A 16,820-nucleotide genomic window follows, 5' to 3' on the forward strand; every position below is an offset into this window, starting at 1 on the left:
TAAGTCTGTTTGATTGGCTCAGTTAATATACTGTCGTTTCCCACATTGAAATCTTTAAAATATCACTGGGTGGCTTTACTGAAAAACTCTGGCAACATATGTTTGTTAATAAAAGAGCACAATAAGGATCTCATTATGGCGTGCCACATTTAAACTCATTAGTTCTTGCTCTCGCTGAAGAAGTTGTTTAGAAAATTATGTAAAACTGCACATGAGTGCATCTATCTAGAAGTGCTGATGCTTCTTATTGATGTTAGTCTGATTGAGCCCCTAAATTACCTTCATACTTGCGGAGCAAGAACAGGGACAGATACAGAAATTGTTATTTAATGGATTGACACTTGCCTATTAGAATAAATTGGCAAATTTTGTTATTACACCGTTGAATACATTTGGAACCATGGACTGCCATCTTACAGTGTGCATGTTATTGTGCCTTAACCTCCACGTCTTGGTGTGTCAACCGGTCCCCTGTCTGCAATTCTCATGTTTAGTTATAGGCTCTTTACATGAATTACTAATTATGGCTCGTGCCATTTTGTCTTGAGGCTTACAATATCTTTTGGAAAAACAAACAAGTTCAGGTAAGGAGGCTTGTAAATGGCTGTCTCCCCATCCTTCGTAACAATCTCTGCACCTTGTGACTTCCTGTGTATTTATCAATACATCTATATTGCATTTGTATATTATTTTTTTTTATTATTATTGTTTAATGCATAAAATTAGAGAAAATTATTCATTATACACACACATTCACTGCTGATAAAAGGAGGTTAATTTTTTTTATTTTATTTCTGTTGGTTACTTTTATTAGGTGATACTGTCAATAAAAATCTTTAGGCAGTGCCTTATGGTGTCTTTGTCATACTACTGGAGCTAGCCATTTTATGGCTGAACTGATATTCATAGCAACACAGGCTATCAATGGGAACCAATGACATCACTCAGGCAGAAGGCACATGAATAATTGTTCAGCCCAGAAAATAACCCCCTCCCCCACCATGTAAATAGGAGGCTGATGTGCTTTACATCCCTCCATAGCCACATTAGATAGGAGTAATTTCAGGACAAAACACTATGGGGCCTTTTTAATTTGTGCAGTGTGCCATCAGAATGACATGGAAATATATCCACACATCTCAACCGCAGCATGTCTCATTATTGCCTTACTCACCCATAGTAAGATGAGAAATGTTGCTCTACCCAATCGGAGATGTGTACAGCCGCATATGGTGACCCAGTTTGCTTCTGATTGGATTGCCCAGAAGTGTAATCAAAACTATACGTTTTTTAACTTGCAGGTTTCAGTTTTGTAAGTGACGTCACATTAGCATTTTCAGAGTAAATTTCTACTAACTAGCACTTTTAAAAGTAAATTTACCTTGTAGAAAGCCCATTTTGTATACTTAAAGTTTATAAAGCAGATGAAAAATGTATTAATCAAACTCAAAACTGTTCCACTGATTTGCGAAGGCTGATGTGTTTGTTTTTCTCATTGTTGTCTATGAAGTCTTGTGGCTCCTGTATGAAAGCTCTCCTTTAAGAAATACTTTATTTTTTTGATATTTGATTGGTGTCTATTTTGTTTTTACAGATGTGATTTTTAGATATTTTGCATACACTTCTATATAACTTATATAGCAGGATTATAATGTTATCAATAATTTTTTTGCTTTACCAAGTACACTTAATAGATTGCAGTACATTTATTCCCCCCCCCCCCTCCCCCCCCCCCCCAGCTTGTCAATTTTTCTACTTCAGTTTCTGGCTGCATCCGTGCAATCTGTTCTAGGTCATGGGTAGTATTGAAATAAAATTATTTTAGTTTGTGGCATCAACCCTACAAAAAGTGTCTTTCAAAGTGTTGAATAATCATTTTAAATTATTATGCGGCTGGTGCAAGTATGCACTGGTGATGGTGATTAGTATAAAGGGGCCTATCCATTCCCCCACTTTGTGAACAATCCGACCAAAACCAGGAGGTTTTGGTCGCATTGGACACAAAGTCTGGTAATGGATAGCCGGCAAGGACCAGCGATGCGTGTGTACGCTGGGTCCTTGCCGTCCCCGACTGCCAACTGAACATGCCCATCAACCGGACGACGCTCGTCAGGTTCGGCATGTTCAGAGATAGGAGGATGGGCTCCTTCCCTGAATGACGTTCAGTGAACGCTGTTCAGTGTGGGCACCGCGCCTCGGCGACCTGAAGGTAGATGTTAAGCCCACACGTACAGATAGTGGCCAGGTGCACTGCAAAATGGGTACAACTCTGCATACAGGTGAATACACATGCAATTGATTTCTATTGCATCAGACATATAATCATTTAGTATTTTTATCGGTCTTGCAGATACTCATGGATACATTACGGCTCTTCATGGAAAAATGCAGACCTGCTTTATTAAGTTTCCATTTCCCGCATCCCTGCTCTATCATCCGTTTCAGTATTAGTGCCGGTGTGCAGTCCCCTCCGGCAACTTCTCCATGGTGATCCGTGTCATCTATGGCAGTTCCTATATCGTCCTTGCACCTGGCAAAATTTAATGTAGGAAATTGATTAAATTACTCCTCTGTTCTTAAGCCTTAAATATTTTCACTTATTTTCTATTCTCATTATGTTGCATCTCAAATTATAGCGTACACCTTACATCTCCTCCTCTCATTCCTTATTCCAGGGGTAGGCACCCCTCCGACTGCTGTGGACCTACACATCATGCCCTGCCACAGTTTTAGCTTGCCCGAACACAAAAACTATGGCAGGGCCTGCTGGGATGTGTATTTCCAAAACTATGGTGCCACAGATTGCCTATCCCTGCCTTATTTCTTTCAGCACCAGGGACTGGATGGTCAATTGATAACTTGATAAATGAATCTGAATTTTAGTAGGTCTTTAAAAAGTGTTTTACATATGTAAACTTTTTCAAAACTGCTGAATTTTTTTTTTCCCCACCAGATGATACAATTTCCTGATTTCTGTGTCTGATTTGTTTTTATATGAAAATAGGTGCATTTGCTACCTTCTATCCAAAATAATGTATAATTTAGGGACCAGTCGCTCAATTCTAGGAGCTTGCAGTATCTTGCATGGAACTAAGGAAGATTACTTGAATAGAAATTACTCGGAGGAGATGGGAGCTAGCAGAATTTTCATAGGCATTTTTGCTGTTAGACTTCTGGTATTTATCCAGCATTGCCAAGGGAGGGGTACACAGGGCTCTCTGGGATCTCCCTTCTTCTGTGGTGGGTTGTCCTGCATATTTTCCACTTGTTCTGCTACAACATACTTCTATTGAGTGGTGGTAAGGAGCATCCAGTGGATAACCAAGAGCATTTTATTGTATTGAGATGCTACCAAATATAAGAATCCGGCCACACTGTTTTCTTCTATAAAGGGCACGTTGTGTCCATGAAACTATTTGGTGATTGACCCAGTGAACGTTAAATAGTTTGAAGCACCTCCATCTAGTCTTCTGAAAGAGTAAGATTGAGGTCCTTACACTAGGTTGTTTGTACAAACGATGTCCTGCACCATGCATGAGACTACCAGCTGTCACATGGCATTGAAGTTTTACAATGTATGGTATAATTTAGTAGTAGCCTTAAACTTCCTACCCTATTCCTAAAAACTGGAACACATCACTTTCTGTTAAGGTGTAGTGGGTACATTACTATGTATGGAACACGTTTTCAGTTAGTGATCAGTGACACTCTGTAGGGATGGGAGTGTCATAGGGGAACCCAATAATGGACCACTCTTGATCAGTGATCAATAGCAGAAGTTAAAGGTGATATCTGTTACTAGAGGGTCCAATCTCCTCAAAGCTGTGTAGTGTCCTTGTTCTACTACTATGTTATTTTGTATTCGTTATGAGAAATTTTGTTTTAGGGCTCCCATAGAGATAAATTTATATGTACAAAATATTTATATAGAAATCTGTTATAGTGAGTGAACCTGCAGTGTTGTAATGTTTTCAAGCTTAGTAGCTGTTTAAAGCACAAAAATGCAAAAAATGAATTTCTCCTTAATGGGGTTTTCTACCTCCTAGTTTTCATTTATAGTAATGGACATGCCCCCGTGCAGTGTCTACTGAATATGACAACGTTGCAATCTGGTTATTAATATCTGATGATGTGATCACGGCACAGCTGTGCCCACATGTCAGGGCAAAGAAAAGTTACAGAAGGCTAAGCAAGTAATTTGCTTAAACTATATTTATTATTAAAAAACGTTCCTTACTGCCGAAAGTTTAGACCGGAAGTACATGGGATGGATGCCTAGTATCGTGTAGGACCCCCTCTAGCTTGGCGAAGTGCAGCAACACAGCGTCATGGCATTGATTCCACAAGTGGATGGAAACCTCTGGAGAGATGTAGGCCCATCCCGTCTGAATAGCTTCCCACAGCACCCTGATATTTGTAGGTGCAGGGTCTTGGTTGCGAATGGACCTCTCCACCACGTTCCATAAATGCTCGATTGGGTTCATGTCGAATGGACATGGTGGCCACACCATTCATTGGACCTCCAGAGTGCTCCTCGAACCAATTCTGGACAACTTGGGACCGATGTCACTGTGCATTATCCTGCTGGAATATTCTATTGTTGTGGGGGTACATGAAGTCTATGAAAGGTTGTAAATGGTCATCAAGCAATGCAGCATAGCAGTTACCAGTCAATGACTGACTTGTTCAGGCAGACCAGCGGACCCAACCCATGCTACGTTAACCCACCCCACACCATCATGGAACCACCACCAGCCTCCATGGGGCCTTGTTGACAACTGGGGTCCATGGCCTCACGGGGTCTGCGCCACACCCAAACCATACCATCAGCCCAAAACAACTGAAATGATTACTCAGCGGACCACTCCACATGTTGCCAGTCCTCCATTGTCCATTTAGCTACGTCATGAGCACAGGTGAGGCACTGTCCAGTGCTGTTGTGTTAAAAGGGGAACTCTGGTGGGTTTTCTGCTCCTTTATTCCATGTAAGCTAAATTCTAAAGCTTCCATGAATGCTGCACTGACCTACTGGATATGTGTCTGGTTCCTCCTGCTTTGAATGTGGATGTGATTTGAACCAGTGTCACTTGTCTGCGCTGCCCTTGGTGGGTGGAAAGTAACGCCGTAATCACAGTACACACTTGACACCTTAGATCGAGGAATGTATGCACAACTTTGGAAATGGACTGTCCCATCCATCGGGCACCCACAATTGTTCACCATTCGAATTCCGATAATTTACGTCACCTTGCCGCGAGCATCCCAGGCGGTGTTCAAACAGACTCACGAGATGTCAGATTACAACTGATGCAGGTCTGGTCATTTCCAAGACATCACAGTATGGTGGCCATACTACCATTATCTTTACATTCTTCTGTCCCATGACTTTTGACACCAGTGTGCTTTTTAAAAAAAAAAAAAAAAAATAAGCTTCATTTGCAATACAGCCAAATATACAACAACTCAATTGCATTACTTATTTATCTACTTATCATATTACTTCACCATATTCTGCCGTGCTATACAGAGCGTATTTTATAAATAATTATACACCTTAATCTCTGCGCCTTTGACACCCATGGTTACATTTTAGTCAGTGCAAATAGACCTATCACTAAATGTTTGGACTGTGGGAGGAAAGCAGAGCACCTTGTGGAACCCCAAGTAAATGGGAGAGAACATACAAATACCACACATGGCCCTTGACAATGATGTGAGGCAGCAATGCTAAACTATGTGCTTCCCACTGCATAGCAAATTATACATCATACATTATACATCATTATGCATTCACAAACACTTATAGATCTATTAAGACCATTGGAAGAACAGCCTTGTAAATGGTAAAAATTGGAAATGCTAACATGTTTTTTTGATTTTTTTCTTTGAAGCCTGAGGTGCGTGCTGCAATAGTGAAGTGCAGTTCAAAGTTGTACTGGAGACTTTTGTCTTTAGAGCCTCTCCAAAAGGAGAAGAGCCCTGTTTCTCCCTATTCTAAGGAGCAATAAGTCCCCTTAAGGGGGGGATTAAAGAATCTTTAGGTCCCCCTTTATTATTGCCAAAAGGCCCCATTGGTGGCATGGCCTCTGCCGCAATACTTTGTTAGGCTTGTTTTCCCTGAGGTCAACTGAAAACTTCCTCCTGGGTTACTGAGTCTTTGGCTCCACTTATATGGAGGGGACCTCTGATTACTTAGGGTGAGGGAATTCCTAAAGGGTCACTTCAACCCTCCTAAAAAAAAAAATAAAAATGAGTGTTGGTTCACAAATGTGCTGTAAATAAATGATGCCATAAGGCCCCAGTTCACGGGGAATATAAAACTTGTCCTTTCCCTGGCCCCAAGGCTGTAGTAAAGGGCATATAGTACCTCCTAAGAAGTAAAGGGATCAGTTCAGTTAGAGGCTGTGATGTGGTGGTGGTGGTGGTGGTTGTATATTTGCCTCTTACTGTACCCCCCGAAAATCACAAAATTTTGTGCACACCTGTATGGGGCGAAAGCGAAAATCTGTGCTCATGCAACAATGCGGCATCGCATTCTGTAATGCGATTCACACCTAATTGAATTGACCCCTAAGAGTGCAATGTGTAGGCCTTCACAAGTGCATTTTTGGGCAGCCCAGTGGAGAGGTTGGTGCATAGCACATTGTGCTTCTGGCTGCTTGCCGTTTTGACAGATGACAGCACACAGCATGCATGTCATCTACACCAGGTCCAAGGAGGAGGCCCTAAAGCAAGTATTCATTCACAGATGGTATCTACAAATGCATTTAAAAGATAGCCCCAAAACAATTACAGAAGAACGTATTTGTCAAAGTTCATATTCAAAGGAAGAGTGCTCTCAAGGCCAAAACGTTCTCTAAATCTGCATTCTGGAGTTTGCATTAGAGACTGTGATATATTGCCCACAAGAGCTGGACGGGTTCGAAGTGCTGGATTTGGTCACAATAATTTGGGCAAAAGGACTGTGTGGACCAATAACTTCACTTTGGTCGGGGAGTTACACCCTTCTTGCTGAATTGCAGTATTTGCTTTTACTGAAGCTGCACATGCAGCCAACGGGCAGGTCAGAGTAGACTTACAACCTGAGGTTGTGTGCATAGCCTTGGGGAGGGGATAGCAGCAAGAAATTGCAGCAGTAGGGCCTCATATTATTCCAGGCCATCCTGTTCACCCATCACCATACATGGAGATCCTGGCACTTTTTTCATATGCATATTTAAATTGTAATCAAGGACATGTAGTTGAACCCATACTTGTTTGCATTGCACGTTTTTACTTTTCCTTTGACTGCACTATTATGGTTTATTTATGTAAATAATGTTTTTAACATTTTCGGTTATACGTAAACTTGTCTGAGTCATCCCTTATTAATCCCACTTATTTTCTCAGGTTATATTTAGAGATTAAAAATAGCTGTGGTAATCTGTAGCACCATTACATGCCTAGTATGAAATTGGGTTATGTTCTGGCACTTTAACATTTGTGTGATGTGTCCTCTTAATAGTTGAAAATGAGAGCTGGAGGTACAAGTGAGTCTTCAAAATGGAAGAAACAGAAGAGATCTCCAAGGCCACCACGTCATATTACTAAGATTGGTACAGAATCCTCACAGCAATTTTTAACAAACGGCTCTTCAGCTAACACAGGTAATTCTTTGAGAACACTTTGCAAAGTAATTTATTTTGAGGTTCATATCTGGTTAACCTAAAAGTACATGAATACGGATTGTCTAGTCGCACTAGATCAGCATTGTACCCCTCAATAAGGGACAATGGTAACCCCCGATATTAATTCTAATCGGTTGGGGAGTGCTACCACAGGTAGTGAATATTGAACCAAAGGGCTAGAAAAGAAGTAAATGAAATGCTTAGAGTGGTGCTCAAATAAATCTTAAAATATAACTTTTATTAATTTATTTTAATACTGTCTTACAATACACATGGAACAGGGAAAAATTAAAACCGTTAAAGAGTGAAAAAAGTGATGAATCCAGTGAGTTAAAGTATATATGCAACGACCCTGTATTGCCACATATTCATATATTGAATCCACTTTATTAAGTGTGTTATATATAGCACTTATCCGGCATTAGGCGTGTCAAATATATAGCCTCTATTACTTGCTGTTTATCAGCATACATTCACGTGTCTTATTTCTTTATTACCCCCCAATTACCATGTATACCCATCTGTCAAAAACAGATTTAGATGGTTGAACAGTAACTACAGCAGCTATTTATGATTGGTATCTATTACTACTCACTATAAAGAAATAAGACACGTGAATGTATGCTGATAAACAGCAAGTAATAGAGGCTATATATTTGACACGCCTAATGCCGGATAAGTGCTATGTATAACACACTTAATAAAGTGGATTCAATATATGAATATGTGGCAATACAGGGTCGTTGCATATATACTTTAACTCACTGGATTCATCACTTTTTTCACTCTTTAACAGTTTTAATTTTTCCCTGTTCCATGTGTCTTGTAAGACAGTATTAAAATAAATTAATAAAAGTTATATTTTAAGATTTATTTGAGCACCACTCTAAGCATTTCATTTACTTCTTTTCTAGCCCTTTGGTTTAACCTAAAAGTACAGCATACTATTAAAATAGGTGATATATATTCTCACTATTTTCTATATTTTTACCAGCTAGCCTTGGTAAATACAGTATTTGCACCTTTTCCACACTTTTTATCCTTTTGCTGCTTTCATCAATGACCAGTCTTTTAGCGGCTCTTATGCTGATTTCCGGCCATCCCATGTAGAATCATTTTGCTGGCCAGCTCAGAGGTCTCTTTATTATGGGTGAGCTGTCTCTCTTGGAACCTCAAAGCAACAGCAGTCAGTGTACTGTGGAACCTTGTTGCATTTACTATCCTATCTTTTAAAGCTATATAAACCTGTCTGCACTTTCTCCATAGAAGCAGGCTTAATCTTTTGTTTAAACTAAGGCTGATTTCAGGCATGGAAATATAATAACATAATCAATATTAATAACTAGAACAGCCTGTTAGTAATAATAAATACATATACTTTGCTTTTTATTAGTTCTAATATCGAGTAGAGCATTATTGACCGATAATGCCCTGGTTAGATAGTCTGACAACTTTGTTCAGGCTTTCAGCACCTGCAACCAGATTTAAAAGACAGTCACACTCTGTTTTCAAGTGTTCTCATTCAGTCCTCACGGTCTGTGGATATATTTTACTGTTCTATAAACTAAGTTTGTTAAATGAATATGTTTCACCAAATTACACCGTTCTGAGATGCAAATAGTAAATCCTGTGTTTATTTCTTGGTTGCGACCTGTCAGCCAGGTGCTCCTTTTTGCCTCCTGGATGACCTGGGCTCCTCCTTTGCTTGTTAGTAGAGATGTCCCTGGTGTGACTTAGTGCTGTGCTCAGGCTTTTAAAGGCAACCCAGACAATTCCAAACATGCTGTACAGATGTATGTGATAAAGTGCAAATTTAAACCAGCCCTGAATTAGATTTTTCAGTAGCTTAGCCTTTCTAAATGTATATAATATGACTTTGTTCTAATCAAATACAGCATAATTGACGTCTGATTTGTGCCAGCTAGCCTGAAATAATTATTATATATGTATTTTGATCGCATCAATTTCATAACGCATCCACATAAATCTGCCATTAAGTTTACATAACTTTTTTGGAGCAGAGTGGAGGGCAGGGATCAACCTTAGGCTCACTCAATATTAGCTGCAGCAATCTAAACTCTGAGCACTTGTTGCAGTATAGGAGTCAGCGAGAGAGTGAAGATCTAGCCAAAATAAATTTTAAGAGTAAATGCCAAAGCCGCCATCTCAGCTAGAGCCATAGGGCATCCGCACACTCTAGCGCAGTTACCCGTTCACGCAAGTGCACGAATTGGCCTGCAAGATAATAAAGTCGCATAACTGGCAAGGCCAATTGCGCCTCCCATCTAACCTTCCAGAGAGGCTAAACACGCCCTTCTAGTCTCCCAGATAAACGAAGTCACAAACCTTGTAATTGTAGCAATAAGAGATAGGGGACATAAATGGCAAGTAGGAACCAAAAATACAGGTGTCCTCATACACCTAGCCTCAATAAGCCTTGTGGTGCAAACAGTTAAGCTTTCAGCTCCCAGGATGCCTCTCGTCCTCCTCCACATATACCTCGGCCACAGGCATTCAGTTGTTCGTTTGGTGCAGTAGGTTTCAGATGCACCTTTTGTAACGGGACTGCTCAGACAGTCCCAAGCTTTTATTTTATGTTTTTCTTTATTTCTATTTTTGAGTTAGCAGTGCTGAGCGTCTGTATTAAGACGCATGCAGTGTGACTCAGTCTACCTCCGCTGGGCCGCAACACCAGTAACGTCTCTGGTGACCCCGGCGGGTCACGGACCACAACTGGACGCACAGAGATGTTTGGTAAGGCGATTCCTCACTTACGGGAAATCGTGCATGGCAGTCCTTGCTTCCGGCGCTGTAGACGCACTGGTAGCTGCTGCAGTGAGGGCCCGGTGCGCCCGCGTTTCCACTAGACCACCGGGGCCTTATCGTCTGATCCTGGGGATCGGCAGCAGACGCTTCTGCTGCCATGAGACCAGTGTACCAGGCCGGTTGATGCAGCTTAGTGGAGGTAGGCTCTCTCCCGGCAGTTCCGACCCAGACGCAGATCTATCAAAAGTTTCCAGTGTCTGGGTAGCTCCTCCTACCCTCCTCGTGCATATGAGATGCTCACAGTCCACTATTGGTGCTCTGCTGAAGGGGTTTGGTCTCAGGAGGTTTTGGATCAGTCTTCCTGTGTACCTCTCCCCTGGGTCAGGTATATAGTGCTCTATATCCAGTGATCACAAAATAAGTGCTACAGCGCTTAATTACGCGCTACAGGCACTAAGGGACCCAGTTTTTAAAAGTCCTCGGGACCTGTAGAACGCTCTGTGTGTGCGCTGCAGCTGCCGACCCAGTTACATCCCTCAGTGTTTCCCAACCAATGACCGTGGGCAGGAGCGTCTCATTATCCAACTGGCGTCTGAGACCTTCGCCTTCCGGTCACGTGACGCCACTGGCCTCTCTCTCCTCATGGATTTCTGAGGTGGAGCTGAGCCACTATTTGCCTTCAGCAGCTGCCCATTCCATGCGCAGCGCGGGCAGGCTGACAGTGTGGCCTCCATGCTCAGGTCTGCTGACACCCCTGGGCCGTCCTCCACCAGCCAGGACACGGAGTTAGGATCGGCAGTTGCGAGCGTGCAGCAGCTCTGAAGACTCTGCACACCCCAGGGCATGGAAGCCAACAGCTCGCCCGGATGTGGTAAGTACCGATGGGTAATAGCACTCCCGCTGCAGCCTCTGCTCACTGAAGCTTACAGCACACTAAACTAGGATCAGCCCTGAATAATAAACAATAGTAATGCCTGCTCCATAGCAAACATTATAAATATCACTCCAGAGGATTACTGTGACATAACACTTGGCAGTGTTGATATTAGGGCTAGGAATACTGCAAAATAGGTTATAACATGTAACAAGTTGCTACTCGTATAAGTAGCATTAAGCACATATAGGGGGAGTCGGGGTGTTGCATGATAAAGCACTCCCGCTGCAGCCTCTGCTGTTATACCCTTCAACACAGCACAAATAGCGCTGATATCTGGGGACTGATTTCACACCGAGCCCACTCATCCGTATGCTGGTGGCCGCTATATTACTTTCCTCGCCAGGAGCGTAAAACACTGTTATCAAGGATTATTCAGACGTTGAGACTGAGTGCACCATCAGCCATATACTTTTTCCAACAAGGGAGCTGCTTCCGCACCTTTCCTCAGCAAAAACCCTCTTCGTTTGAAAGCCCCCTAACCCTCTCTTTGCCCACCAGTACTGCACCAGCTGCTATCTACCCATGCCCCCGCCCTACCCAGCCCTGCCTGCCCCTAGCCCCCTCCTTGCCTTACAACACTGTTTGCACCCACTGTCTGCACTTATACCCTCCCTACCCATCCCCAGCACTGCTTGCCCTACTCCCCTCTAACCCCAGTTCTAACCCAAATTTTTCCTGCCTTTACCCCCAGGTCTACCCCAACTACTGCTTGCCCTTAACCCCCTCTACCTCAACTGCTACCTGCCCCCAGATCTGTCCCAACTGCTGCCTGTTCTCACCCCCTATAATATGTGATGGGACCCCGAAACAGTGAAGTAGGACCCTGATTTTTTTTTAAAGTGAGGGGTCCCCGGTACCCACATTTTTTTTTTTCACTCACCGTGATCACTGATATCCTACCAAGCCTCGTATTTTGAGTCAGAGCCCATTGCAACTAAATTGCATATGCGTTGCATGTGACTGTTTGCTAGCTGCTGGGTGATACTGCCTTTTATTTCTGACTGTCAGTTATAACTATCACTGTTTTTTCCTCATCCCTCTGTTGAAGGTGTGTGTTTTTTTTTTTTTCTTCTCTCTAATTCATTCACTTGTTATTTGTGAAGGCTGTTACATTGCATTGTTACCTTTATAATTGCTATGTCAAAAAGTAAAGGGAAACAGGAGGTGAAGGCCCCTGTGCTGGTTTCATGTAAATCCTGTATGCTGGGGTTGTCCCCTCAGGACTTTATTAAGGATGGTTTGTGTGCTGTCTGTTATAAAGAACCACCTCACCAGTCCAGTCTACAAGCCTCTGTACAGGAGCCATCTTGGGTGTCCTCTTTGTCTCAGGTGATGACACAGCTAGTGGATTGCTTGGCTACTGCCACACTGCCTCCTTTAATGGGATACCCACAGCATGCTATGTTTGCCCCTCCTATACATCCTACCTGGGTGGATGTTTATGCCCACTCAAGTCAGAGTATGGATCAGTCAGCTGTTGCAAACAGACCGGTAGTCACTAAGGCACCTAAGCGGAGGTTCTTTTTATCAGTCTCCTCAGCATGTAGATTCAGACGCATCTTCTGAGTTTTCTGATGATGCACCGAGTTCTTCTCCAGGGTCTAGTCTGGAAGAGGTGGACCGTCCTTCTGCAGTGGATGTTCCTTCCTTAGTGAGGGCAGTTAAATCAATCCTAAATGTACAGGATGATAAACCAGCTCTTAGAAAGAAGGCTCCAGTGTTTAAACACCAGAAGGTGATAAAATCTGAGATTCCTAAATCTGAGCAGCTCACTGAGCTTATGGAAGAGGCATGGTGTAACCTGGATAGATGGTTCTATGTTCTGAAAAGATTAACATCTTTGTATCCTTTCCCAACTTCTGAATGTAATAAGTGGGAAATCCCTCCTACTGTGGATGCTCATGTGAAACATTTAGTCAGGAATACTACGTTGCCTATTCAGTCAGCATCTTCTCTTAAAGATTCTACAGATAGAAAAATTGAAACCTGTCTTAAGGCAGTGTTTTCATCATCTGGAGCTGTTACTCGACCAGCTATGGCTGGGGCTTGGGTAGCCAAGGCTGTTGAATGGATGGGGACAGTGGAAGAGACTCTTCCAAATGCTACCAGAGAACAGCTGACCTATACCTCTCACATACGGGAAGTGGCCTCCTATTTGGGAGAAACTGCAATAGATGCTGGTCTCTCTAAAGCATTGACAGCCTCCGTTGTGGCTTGTAGAGTCTTTTTTGGTTAAGGTTTTTTAATGGGAATATACTTCTTGGAGCAGAATTAGATAAGATAATAGCTACTTTGGCAGCTTCAAAATCTGCAGGTCTACCATCAACAGCTAAGTTGAAGCCTAGGCAGTCTTCTTTTCGGTCCTCAGGGACGAGCAAAAGGACAGTCTTCCTCCAGGCCATCAAGCTCTTGCAGGACTACCAAGCAGCAAACTTGGAGGTCCTGGCCGGCCAGACGTCTAGCTTCTAAGCCAGATGAAAAACACTCTGCCTGATGGGGCGGCCCTCCTGGGGGATCCCAGGGTGCGGGCCAACTTCTCCTGTTTGTGGACTACTGGCATCTAACAACAACAGATGCCTGGGTCCGAGAAGTGGTCTCTCAGGGGTATGCCCTCACTTTCCGGAAGCGTCCTCTCCAAAAAATGTTTTTGCACAACTCTCCCATCCAATTCTATCAAGTCTTTAGTCCTCCAGGAGGCCATTTGCTCCCTGCTGAGGGCTAGGGTGATAATCCCGGTTCCTGTTGGTCAACAAGGAAGGGGTTATTATTCCAATCTTTTTGATGCAGAAACTGAGTGGGTCTCATCGCCCTATTCTAAATCTGAAAACCATCAACAAGTTTATTTGTGTACCCAAGTTCCATATGGGGACTATTCGGTCCATTATTTCGGCAATGGAACCTGGGGATTTTATGGCTTCCCTGGAAATTCAAGATGCGTATCTGCATGTGCTTATTATGCTACCCCAACAATTTCTATGAGTTGCTGTCCTGCAACAACATTGCCAATTTCGGGCACTGCCCTTTGGTCTATGAACGGCCCCTCTGGTCTTCACCAAAATAATGGTGGGTATGACTGCTTACCTCAGGCGTCACAGAACTGGAATACTACCATATCTGGACAACCTTCTGATATTAGCACAGTCTCCAGCTGTTCTACAACACCATCTCCAACTGACCATGGCCTGTCTACAGACTCATAGCTGGATCATCAATTGGAAGAAATCCTCTTTCTCCAACACAGCGGATGGTACATCTGGATTCTCATGCACAAAGGGTGTTTCTGCCAGAGGACAAGATTGCGGCCCTATCATTAGGATTCGCAAAATGCTACTCAATCGAAGGGTATCCATTCTATCAGCGATGCAGGTCTTTGGGTCAATGGTATCCACCATCGACATGGTGGAATATGCTCAGTTCCACTCCAGGCCTCTGCAAAAATGTATTCACTCCCAGTGGAATGGACAGTATTATCTAACAAAGTCCCAGAGGATCCTTCTCATTCCGGAGGTTCGTCTCTCTCATGTGGTGGCTACAAAAAGACCACATAGACAAAGGGCAACCATTCTGGATTCCAAATTGGTTGCTTCTCACTACATACGCCAGTCTTCACGGATGGGGGTCAGTGACAGGTCATCACACCTTTCAGGGAAGATGGACAAATCAGGAAAGTCATCTGCCCATAAACATTCTGGAGCATCGAGCAGTATACAAAGCACTCATCATGGCACAGGACCTGCTCCAGGGCAGGCCAGTCCAACAACGCGACTACAGTAGCTTGTCTCAATCATGATGGAGGCACGCAAAGTCATGCAGCCATGAGGGAAGTGACAAACATTCCAGTTTGGGCAGATCGTCATCTTCCGGCTATCTCTGCAATAGTCATCTTGTGGGTTCTCAATTGGGAAGCGGACTTCCTTAATCATCAGGATATACATGCCGGAGAATGGGCTCTCCATCCGGGGATTTTTCAACTCCTAGTGAACAAATGAGGCCTACCGGACATAGACCTCATGGCATCTCTTCACAACCACAAGATCCCCAGGTACAGGTCCAGGACAAGAGACCCATTAGCCGCCTTAGTGGACGCACTGGCAGTAAGATGGGACTTCAATCTGGCATATCTCTTTCCTTTGATTTCCCTCCTCCCAAGGATCCTCAGGAAATTCAAGCAGGAAGGCCGAACAGTAATATTGGTGGCTCCTTCTTGGCCCAGATATCATTGGTTCACCAACATACAGAATCTACCCAGAGACATTGTTTCGTCTGCCTCTTTGACCATATCGGTTAGCGCAGGGTCCCTGCCTACATCCGGACTTACCCCCTCTGTCTTTGACGGCGTGGCTCTTGAGTCTTTCATAATAAGAGCGAAAGGTTTCTCCAGCTCTGTGATTCAAACGAAGCTTAGGGCACGAAAACCTTCCTCTGCCCGCATCTATTACAGAGTTTGGCATTCTTTTGGTAAATGGTGTTCCAAAAGAAAGTATGACCCTAAGGTTTTTAGGGTTTCCCAGGTACTTGCTACTCTCCAGGCTGGGTTAGACCTTGGTCTCCGCCAGTCCACCCTGAGAGTACCGGTTTCTGCGCTGTCAGTCTGGTTCCAGCAAAGGATTGCTTCTTTGCCGGATGTTAGTTATTTACAGGGTGGTCTCCGAGTTCAGCCACCATTTGTCCCACCGGTGGCACTGTAGTATTTGTCTTTAGTTCTCAAGGGGCTGCAGGCTCCCCCATTTGAACCTCTGGACTCTAGATTTGAAATGGTTGACAGTGAAGACACTTTTTTACTCCTCGCTATCTCTTCTGCATGCAGAGTCTCTGATTTGGCAGTGCTCTCTTGTCGCTACCCATTTTTTGATTTTTCACCAGGATAGAGCTGTTCTCCTAAGGTAAAGTCCCGAGTTCATGTGAATGCAGAGATTGTGGTTCCAGCTTTTCAGTCTTCAGACCTTTCTGTAGGTGAAGCCTCCCTGGTTGTGGTTCGTACTCTCCATATGTATGTGGAGCGTACGATCTTGGTACGAAAATCAGATGCTATTTTTGTGCTATATGGTTTTTACAAATGAGGATGGGCAGCTAACAAACAGACTCTGGTTCGATGGTTATGTATGACTATATCTTAGGTATACACACAGGCTGATCTCACTGTCCCGAACACGGCGACAGCACATTCTACCCGGTCTGTGGGGCCATCGTGGGCGTTTACTCGTGGTGCCTCTGCGGAGCAATTATGCAAGGCAGCCACGTGGTCTTCTGTCCATACTTTTCTTAGGTTTTATGCTTTTGATACTTTTGCCTCTCAGGATGCTTCCTTTTGGGCGACGAGTTCTCCTTTCTGCTCAGGAGCATCACCCACCCTTAGGGGAGCTTCTTTAGGACATCCCCATGGTATCCCTGTGGATCCCCATGGACCCTAAAGAAGAAAATAAGAGTTATGGTAGACTTAACATTGATCA

The 16,820-nt window shown here is 43.4% G+C and overlaps 1 protein-coding gene across 9 annotated transcripts in view; it reads left to right on the top strand.

The window, feature by feature from the left end:
- Positions 1 to 16,820, top strand: part of GBF1 (golgi brefeldin A resistant guanine nucleotide exchange factor 1) — a 262,887-nt gene that overhangs the window by 144,695 nt on the left and 101,372 nt on the right. For all 9 annotated transcript variants that reach the window (XM_088475614.1, XM_088475616.1, XM_088475615.1 and 6 more), the window contains one exon: positions 7,505 to 7,646. In XM_088475614.1, coding sequence (XP_088331740.1) covers positions 7,505 to 7,646 — 142 coding nt within the window. The remainder of the gene's footprint in view (positions 1 to 7,504; positions 7,647 to 16,820) is intronic.

The sequence above is a fragment of the Taudactylus pleione genome, unplaced genomic scaffold, assembly GCF_031769625.1.
Source record: "Taudactylus pleione unplaced genomic scaffold, aTauple2 ptg000016l, whole genome shotgun sequence".
Classification (NCBI taxonomy): Eukaryota; Metazoa; Chordata; class Amphibia; order Anura; family Myobatrachidae; genus Taudactylus; species Taudactylus pleione.